This window comes from Leucopleurus acutus (genome assembly GCF_964270905.1).
Source record: "Leucopleurus acutus genome assembly, chromosome: 8".
Taxonomy (NCBI): Eukaryota; Metazoa; Chordata; class Mammalia; order Artiodactyla; family Delphinidae; genus Leucopleurus; species Leucopleurus acutus.
Genome location: NC_139151.1, coordinates 55988411 through 55998777, shown reverse-complemented (window position 1 = coordinate 55998777; position 10367 = coordinate 55988411). Strand labels below are relative to the sequence as shown.

The 10367-nt window shown below is 45.3% G+C and overlaps 1 protein-coding gene across 1 annotated transcript; it reads left to right on the top strand.

The window, feature by feature from the left end:
• Positions 1 to 9290: 9290 nt before the first annotated feature.
• Positions 9291 to 9953, top strand: GVQW3 (GVQW motif containing 3; the record flags this gene model as incomplete). The annotated part of the gene is made up of 1 exon (XM_082843919.1): positions 9291 to 9953. One exon carries the CDS (start codon positions 9291 to 9293, stop codon positions 9918 to 9920), a length of 630 nt encoding a protein of 209 aa, XP_082700045.1. The 3' UTR covers positions 9921 to 9953.
• Between the last annotated feature and the right edge of the window lie 414 nt (positions 9954 to 10367).

Below are 10367 nucleotides of genomic sequence, written 5' to 3'. Positions count from 1 at the left end.
GTCTTCCCTTTCTCTCACCCCTTCTCCAAGTGTAAAATGCTTTTAAAAAGCCAATTTGAGAATATCTTTCCCTGCTTAAGATCCCTTAGTGACTTCCCGTTACCCTTAGGATAAAGAACCTCACGTCTCATAATATTCTGTACAATCTAGATCTTGTCGACCTTTCCCTCTTCATATCGCACCCACCCTTGCACTCTGTCCCCTCACATGCCTTACTTCAGTTTCATGAATGCACTGTGATCCCTTTTATCCTAGAGCTGTTCCCCATGCTGTTTATTCAACCTAGAATCCTCTTCATTGCTTTTCACTTCCTTTCCAAAGCCTTTGCAAACATCAGCCGTCAGATCTTAGCTCAAACGTCACTTATTGAGGAAATCTTTTCAGATTTGAAGAGTATGTACCCCCACACACACACCCAGATAGGTAAAACTCCTCTACCTCTCTGTACAGTAGTCTCCCCCTTATCCGTGGGGATATATTCCAAGACCCTCAGGGGACGCCTGAAACCACATATAGTACCGAACCCTATATATACTATGTTTTTCCAATACTAACTGGTGGTAGTGTATACAGTGTGGATGTGCTGGACGAAGGGATGATTCACATTCTGGGCAGGACAGAGTGGGACGGTGCAAGATTTCGTCATGGCTACCCAGGACAGCTAAAAGTTATGAATTTCATCCTGCCAAATCCAATGGTCACTTTCTATCCTCACTTTCATTCTTTCAGTACTATTCAACCATTATTGGCCACTCCTTTTTAAGTTTTGTTTGTAATATTTTCCTTCAATGGTCTTCAACTTATGCAGAATTTCCAAACCATATTCCAAGGAACACTAGTCAAAGAACTGTTCCAATAAAAAAAAAAAAAGAAGGTTTCACGGTCAAATAAGTTTGGATAATATTACATACTTTATCCTACATTTGGGGTTTTAGATATTCCTGTAGGACCTTGAATAAGTTAGCTAACCTCTCTGTGTCTGCTTTGCTCATCTGAAAGTGTTCCCAGTGAATTTAAGGTTTTTGCCTCCTCACAAAAGAATGTGAAGATGATGTGATAGGTAAGTAGATTTACTGGACTTCCATGGTGGTGCAGTGGTTAAGAACCCGCCTGCCAATGCAGGGGACACAGGTTCGAGCCCTGGTCCAGGAAGATCCCACAAGCCGCGGAGCAACTAAGCCCGTGCGACACAACTACTGAGCCTGTGCTTTACAGCCCTGCAAGCCACAACTACTGAAGCCCGTGTGCCTAGAGCCTGTGCTCCACAACAAGAGAAGCCACTGCAATGAGAAGCCCACGCACTGCAACAAAGAGTAGCCCCTGCTCGCCGCAACTAGAGAAAAGCCTGTGTGCAACAACAAAAGACCCAATGCAGCCAAAAATAAATAACTAAATAAATTTTTAAAAAGAATGGGATTTATTTAGAGAGAAACACACTCTACAGTGTGGGCCATCTCAGAAGGCGAGAGGCCTTGGGAAACACACTCCATAGACAGAGTGTGGGCCATCTCAGAAGGCAACAGAACCTCAAAATATGGCATCGTTAGTTTTTATGGGCTGGGTAATTTCATAGGCTAATAAGTGGGAGGATTATTCCAACTATTTGGGGGGGCGGGAAGGGGGCTGGGATTTCCAGAAATTAGGCCACCTCCCACTTTTGGGCCTTTTATGGTTGGCCTCAGAACTGTCATGGCGCTGGTGGGTGTGTCATTTAGCTAATATATTACAATGAGCATATAATGAGGCTCAAGGTCTACTGGAAGTTGAATCTTCCGCCATCTTGGATCTAGTTGGTTCTAACCAGTTTTTGTCATGTCCTATGGCTAGCTGGTTCTAACAAGTTTTTGTCATGTCCTATGGCTATGTCATTCTTTTAAAGGTTGTGCCCTGCCCCCTTCCCTCCTGTTTCAAACTATCTCAAAATTTATTGCAAGGGTTAATTGAAATAGTGTACATAAAACACATAGAATAGTACCTGGCACACAGAATAAAGTATTCTCTAAGTATTATTGTTATTATTACAATTCACAGCATTGTTTGGAGGATTAAATGAGAGCATATGAAAGTACTTTAAGACTGTACCTTACAGAAGTGATTCTCAAACTTCGTAATCTCAGGACCCCTTTACCTCTTAAATTATTAACTATCTAAAGAACTTTTGTTTATGTGCATTTTACCTAACAATGTTCATAATTATAGAAACTAAAACTTAGAATTTTAAAAAATATTTATTAATTCATTAAAAATAGCAATCCCATTACATGTTAACATAGAAAACATTTTAATAAAATAACTATTTTTCCAAAACAAAAAACATTTAGTGAAAAGAATGACACTGTTCACCATCTTTGCAAATCTCTTTAATGTCTAACTTAACAGAAGATACCTAGATTCTCACATCTGCTTTTGTATTTAATCTGTTGCCAAATGTTATTCTGGTTGACTTCAACCAAAGACAATGACTCCTCAATGCCATGGAGTTTCAAAGGTTATTACAATATTCCTCTGTTTCCCATACAGTTGTGGATGTTCTTTGATAGGACACTGGAAGTCCACAAGTGGTGGTTTCTTAAAGATTAGCTGCAATGTGGAATCTGAAACCAGACCAATGAGCCTTTTCACACTGTTTCATTAAAATCCATTAGTCTAACTTGCACTTTGAATAGAACTTTTATCCATGCATGTCTTTGTAAAATCATGAATTTATCAGTTTGAGTTAGGCAGACCATCGGAATGGTAACACATTTCACTATACAATATATTAAAAGTCACATTTATCAATATCACCACTGATCGCATCAGAAAAGTCTAAATATTAGAGAGCTGTCAAGCTCAAAGTGATGAATATAAATTTTCCAAAATTCTAATTTTTCCTTGAATGCTTGGCTGTCAGTTGCTTTCCTTGAAGTGGCAGGCTTATTTTTGTTCATTTCCAAGAAAATATCTACCAAACACCTGCATCTGAATAATCACAGTTAGAAAATTTTATAGAACACAAAATATAATTTATCTGAGCAGTGATTTCACAATGTTACGTAGCCCCTAAAAAACTCCACTGTGCACTCCTGAGAGAATGAGCATGAAAAAAGCAAATAATATCAGTGTTATTATGAAGTAGTTTTTACCTTGTAGACTCCTTGAAAGGGTCTTGGAGACCCTCACAAGTGCCTGGGAAACCACCGTTTTACATTTTACATCTTACAGCACATCAACTCTCAATTAACTTTGATTAAATTACCAAAGAAACTTGGAAGACCTCACTAGCTCAGGGATGAGTCAGTACTAACTGCCTGAGGAGGAAGGAGAGCCCTTTAACTGCCCAACTCTCTCTAATAAGAAGAGCAATTCATTAGCTCTACCTTTACCTGGTCTGGGGATGAGTTCCACTGTAAACTGTCCCCAGGTTCCTGCCAAGCTTGGGCATTAGTCAAGCCATCCTGGGGCAATCATGATTCAGGCGTTTTTTTTTTTAAACTTTAACTTTAGGTAATCTATCTCCCTGCCACTGCCCTAAGGTGAGTTGATTCTATTATTTTATATTTTTTAAAAAGTACATTAATGCCACTTTTTCTAAACCAATGAGATATTAGTGTATGAAATTCCACATAGTGCCGTTTATTGATTACACTCTTTAATTTTTTTTTTTTTTGGTACGCGGGCCTCTCACTGTTGTGGCCTCTCCCGTTGTGGAGCACAGGCTCCGGATGCGCAGGCTCACCGGCCATGGCTCACGGGCCCAGCCGCTCCGCGGCATGTGGGATCCTCTCGGACCGGGGCACGAACCCATGTCCCCTGCATCGGCAGGCGGACTCCCAACCACTGCGCCACCAGGGAAGCCCTACACTCTTGAATTTTAAGTTACCTCTAAATAGCTGTTTCTAAAAGTGTGCAAGGCATTTATAAATATGAATGGGAAATGTACTATTTAATAGCATTAAATATACTTTATTGTTAGTTTATTGTTAGTTAACAATGTGAGTTAACTTTTGAATAGGTAGGGTGGCAATGTCACCTTTTATCAATCCTCCCTACAACCCATTTACAGAAAAAAAAAACTAGTTATAATCACTAACCCTAAGAATACTGTTATTAATTCAATAAACAACTCTGGAAACTACTGTACTCCTTTATTATAATTAACTCTGGGCACAGTGGAAAAAAACTGTCAAATTCAGTAGAATTTGAAATCCTATAGTATTGACCTTTGGTTCAGAAAAAAGTTAAGACCTTTAATACATTGTTAAGTAAAATAAGCCAGACACAAAAGGACTATTCTTGTATGATTCCACTCATAGTATGAGTAGAAAGTACCTAAAACAGACAAATTCATGGAGACTGAAAAGTTGACTGGGATATGAGGAGTTATTGCTTAATGGTTAGAGTTTTTGCTCAGGGTAATGAAAAAGCTGTGGAAATAGAGAGTGGTGATGATTGCAGAACACAGTGAATGTAACTAATGCCACTGAATTATACACTCAAAAATAGTTTTAAAAAAATGGTTAAAATGGCAAATTTTATGTTATACTACTGCCATTTTTTTTTTTTGCGGTAGGCGGGCCTCTCACTGTTGTGGCCTCTCCCACCGCAGGGCACAGGCTCCAGACGTGCAGGCTCAGCGGCCATGGCTCACAGGCCCAGCCACTCCGCGGCACGTGGGATCTTCCCGGACCGGGGCACGAACCCGTGTCCCCTGCATTGGCAGTCGGACTCTCAACCACTGCGCCACCAGGGAAGCCCACTACTGCCATTTTATATAAGGGACTTGAGCATCCATGGATTTTGGTATCCACGGTGGTGGTGGGGGGGTCCTGGAATTAGTCCCCTGCAGATACCAAGGGACAACAGTATATTTTTATCAAAAAATTTAAAAATTAAAAATGTAACATACCAAAACCCACTGAATTGCACACTTTAAATGGGTGAATTGTACGGTATGTGAATATCTCAATAAAGATTTTTTTTTAAATAAATTTACTTATTTTATTTATTTATTTTAGGCTGCATTGGGTCTTCATTGCTGGGCACGGGCTTTCTCTAGTTGCAGAGTGGGGGCTACTCTTCGTTGCGGTGCACGGGCTTCTCGTTGTGGTGGCTTCTCTTTTTGCGGAGCACAGGCTCTAGGCGTAGGCTTCAGTAGTTGTGGCTCACGGGATCTATAGCACAGGCTCAGTAGTTGTGGCGCACGGGATTAGTTGCTCCGCGGCATGTGGGATCTTCCCTGACCAGGGCTCGAACCCGTGTCCCCTGCATTGGCAGGCGTATTCTTAACCACTGTGCCACCAGGGAAGCCCAATAAAGATGTTTTCTTAAAAAAATTAAGAAAAGTTCATAATTTGGTCTTGAAATACTCAAGGGGCTCTTACATAAAAAGGGCACCAGGGACCTCCTTGGCGGTCCAGTGGTTAAAACTCCACACTTCCACTCTAGGGGGCACGGGTTTGATCCCTAGTTGGGGAACTAAGATCCCGCATGCCGCACGGCAAGGCCAAAAATAAATTAAATAAAATAATAAAATTTAAAAATAAAATAAAACAGGGAACAGCTTTGTTCATTGTCACCCTAAGAACAAAACTAGGACCTCCCTAACATAAATTATAGGGAGGCACATTTCCACTCAATAAAAGGAAGAAACAATAGCCAATGCTGTCCAGAATCCTCAAGTATCCCCTCACAAAGCAGAGAAGCTGGCACTGGGGGTGTTTTAGCAAAGGCTCACCTGTCAGAAATGCGCAGGATCCCTAAAGTCCATAAAAAATTTGATATGAAATTGTGTCGATGTCTTCTCTCAACGGTCCTTACATTAGATTCCCAAAGGGGACAGAGACCCAAAAAAGGTTTAAAAGCCACTATTCTTGAGGGAATTCTGACACTTCAAAGGATACTGCACTAGATCTAAAAACTCCTTCCAAATCTGAGACTGTAAGCCCCTAAAGGACATACTCCCTGACTAAGAAGTATAATGAAAAGAGTATCCACTACCTATGAACATGAACAACCTGTGGTCCAGAATTGACTAGTGGTGTCCTCATTACGCAAGTGAAATATACTCCCAATTTGTCTCAAAGGAAGATAATGCTGAATGGAGTGAGGCTCAGGCAGATTAAGATGCTCCTCTTCTCTGCTCCCACAGAACCCAACAGCTTTTCCTCACTCTCTTGAGCTAGTTCTTCCTCATCTCCCGGAATTTTAAACACTAGGAACACCCCAGGGCTCAATCCTCATATCTACTCTGCTTTATTTACCTGGTTCCACGGTTTTAAATACCCTCTATAAATTGAGAACACCCATATTTACAATCTCCAGTCTGGAAGTCTCTAAATTCCTGACTTGTATACCTTTTTATGGTTTTAGCTCTTAAATATTTAGATCATTGATCTAAATATGGACCATTTTGAGTTCACTGATGTATATAGTATGAAGACATCTATTCTTGAATGTCTATCAGGCCTCTCAAACTTCACATGTCCTAAACCAAACTTTTAATATTCCTCCACCAAACCTGCTCCTCCCTGTCTTCCATAGCTCAATAAAGGCTCAGATTAAAAATCTTAGAGTCATTCTTGACTTCAGTTTTTCTCTTACAACCTACATCTACACCATTAACAAATCCTGTTGGTTTCACCTTCCAAAATATATCTCAAATGCAACTACTTACCACCTCCTCCTCTATTAACCTGGATTATCGCAATTGCCTTTAACTGGCCTTTCTGCTCCCACCTCTGCCTCCCTACAATGTATTTAACAAGTACCCAGTGATCCTGTTTAAAGTATACGTCTCTCCCCTCTAAACCCTTCCACGACTTCCTATTTCACTCAGTCTAAATGCCATAGTGCTTTCCACCGCCTACAATGGCCTACACAATTTGCCCCTACCACATACACACACACATTTTTCTGGTCTCATCTTTTCCTCTCCCTCCTTCCTTAAACCAGCTTTAGCAGTCCAACCAGACTTCTGGTTGACCTCTAACAAGCATGCCCTGCCTATGCATTTACTGTTTCCAGAGACTGAAATGCTCTTCCCCTAGATACCTCCATGGCTGACCCCCTAACCTACTTCTGGTCTTTGCTCAAATACACCCTCTTAGTGAAGCCTTCTCTGATAATCCTATTTAAAATAGCAATCGTGCCTCCCCTGCTACTCCTATTCCCCTACCCTATCTCCCATCAAACACTTGCTTTTTCTCCATAGTATTTATCACCGTCTGACACAAGGTGTATTTACTTATTTCACCCCACTAGAACGTAAACTCCATGACAGCAGGGACTTCGATTTATTTATCTGTACCCTCCCAGTGCTCAGAATAATGCCTAGTACCTAGTAGGCCTTCGATAGATATTTGTAGAACTAATAAACAGCATGCTATATTATAATCTTTTGCTTACATATCTGCCTCCTTAATGGACTGTAAGCTTTCTGCAGGCAGCACCGCTACCTCGTTCACTGTGAATTTCCAGTACCTCTAATGTTAGTGCCCTAGCACACAGTAGGTGTTGATCTGAAATGAATGAATCAACAAGGGATGCCAAGGAAAAAATCCTCAGCCTTTCAAACACAGTCCCTACTCTACCACTCTCTAAATACAAGTCAGAGCGTGTGGGTTACCTCAGAGAAGAGGTTTCAATACCAACTCCCATGCCCTCTTGCGTACCCCGCCCCCGCCCCACCCCCCGTTATCCCCACATTAACCAAGTGAGATAATGAGTAACGGTCAGAGCCAGAATATGAACCATTAACAAGTCCGAAGGAGGGAGTAGTTGTGACCTGACTTGAGATCAAAGGTGGCCGGACTCCAAAAAGAAACACTGTCCCGGGGGTAGAAGGGCCCCGGTGACCACAACCATAGAATCCAAGTCCCTCTTTTGACAGCTGGGGAAACTAAAGCCCAGGAAGGACAGAGACTTGTCCGAGGTCACACGAGCTCATGAGGGCGAGAACCCACCTTACCCCGCCCTCGCCGCCCCAGTTGCCTCTAATTTCGGGTGGAGCCCTACGCGCCGAGCCCCCGCGGGCGCACGTGCTCCAAGGCCCTAGAGGGCCACCCCGCCCACGGCTAGAGGCCCGCTCCCCACCTCGGAGCCGGACTGGGGTCGACAACTGTGCCCCCCCAGCCCCTCTTAGCCCCGGAGCCTGCCCGGGGTCGGCGGTTGGCAGCGCGCATCGCGGAGGAGGGCCCGGGCTGCCAGCTCCGCGCCCACCGCTCACCTGGCTGGATCCCGCGGGAACCTGAAAAAGGCCAGGTCCGACTGCGTGCTCTTCCGCGTGCAGTTGGGGGCCGCGCAGAAGTTCGGCATCGTTGTCTGCCCGCCGGCCGGCCCAGCCCTCCCCTCCCCGCCTCCTCAGGGCAGCCCGCCCGCCCGTCGGGGCCGGGGAGGGGAGCCAGGCCGGCCGGCCGGCTCGTTAGGGCCGGCGCGCCGGGGGGAGGGGCGGGCGGGAGAGAAGCCGCGAGGGGCAGGAGGGGCGCCGCGGTCCGAGGCCGGGCTGGGGATGCGGCTCGACAGTGCTGTGAGCGGCCGGGAGGATTTACCGCCGCCGCCGCCGCTGGTGCACCTCCCGCCCGCCCGGGACGCTGCCGCCTCCTTCCCACAATGCACCCTGGCGCCCGTGGGTGCCCTCTCTTCCCTCAGCCTTCCTCCCCGTCCCCTCCTTTCCGCCGACTTCTCCGTAGGCGGGCACGCGCAAGGAAGCGCGCCTGCTCGGGCGTGGCGAGGCGGAGGCGGAGGCGGGGCCTGGCCCAGGCTGCCGCAGTGCGCCTGCGCACGGCCTACCCCGAGAGTGGAGGGAATGGCGCGTGCGGGCGTGTCTCCCGGCCTCTAGAGCCTCGGATCCCGGGGCAGCTCCGGTAGGTTTCGCGTGCGCGGGTTTCTGCAGGTCTGGGGCGAGCTTGCACGTTATATCACCGGTGCATCGCTTCTTGCTTGCTTAAATTAACACCACATAGGCTTTTATTGCGGAAATCGCCATAGACTCTTAAGGGCCGCGGAACGGGACGACCTCAGTAACTGGTTTTCACACCCCCAGCAGATCTCCGTGCCGCGGAGTTGGACGCAGACGTGGGTTCTAGGAGCTTTCATTTTCCCCAGCTTTGCAGCTACTCTTTGGCCCCGTTAGCTTCTAGATTGGAAGCCGAGGGTCTGAAACTCAGAAGAGCAATTACTCTTCCCTGATGAGTCTTCAGAGGAGCAAGAATAGCGACATGATTCCACCTGCAGCCCTATAGAGATTGGTCCCTCTGTCTTCCCCTCACACTTGTGGCATTTTAACGTTCCTGTGTTATTTGAGTGCCAAAATGAGTGACCGATATCTAGAACAAAGGATTAGTATCAAATTCTGCGTGAAATTGAACAAGTCTGCAAGTGAAACTCACCATCTTTTAAAAGAAGCTTATGGGGATGAAGTCATGTCAAGGGCCAGAGTTTTCGACTGGCATAAAAGGTTTAAAGAAGGGCGGGAAGACATTCGAGATGATGCCCGAAGTGGTCGTCCAGTCACCCACCGGACGGATGAAAATATCCAGAAGGTCAAGGACTTGGTTTGTTCGAATAGGCAGTTAACTGTGAGGATGATGGCTGAAGAGTTAAATTTAGATAAGGAAACCGTTAGGCTCATTCTGAAAGAAAACTTGAATATGAGGAAGGTATCTGCAAAAGTTATATCGGGTATTTTGAAGGATGAGCCTAAACCTCGAAAACTTGACTTTCGGTCTGATCATTCAAAGGAAACTAGGAAAAATAGCTCATGTGTGAGGGAAAAAGTAACAAATTCTGAACCATGGAGTCATCTCCAGTGCGAAGCCGGTGGGGAAATGCCTCTGCCTGTATCCCATCCCAAAATCCCTCCTGCCAGCCAGCTGCTGCAGACTTCATCTTCAACAAGCCTTCCCAGCAGGGCGGCTCAGGATTGGTTCACACCGTGGTGAAAGGAATCTGGGGTAGCTGAACCCAAACTAGAAAGCTGCCTCAAGGTTAGGCACCTTTATTTGCCGCTCATCTATTTTCAGCTTCTTTATGACTCCTCTCTACATGTCATGGCCCTGCAACTTACTCTTTGCTGGACTCTTGGGTCATCTTCCTTGCTGTTCTCCACAACTTTGAAGAACTTCTGGCTGTTGGCTTCTGGTACTTGCTTGTGCTTGACTTTTCTTTTTTTTTCCTTACCAAGTTTTTTCTTCACTGTCCAGACCTTAGCTTGTTGTGACTGTCCTCTTCCTTTGTTCTCAGTATTCTGCCTCAGGGGATCATACGAATGAAAAGTGGGAGCAGGACCTCTTGGAGTCTCTCTCTCTGTGCCCAGGGAGGCATACTCTGCTGGGAGGACCCCAAAAGAAGGCCTACAGTTCCAGCCTGCTTCACAGTCAGGGCCTGAG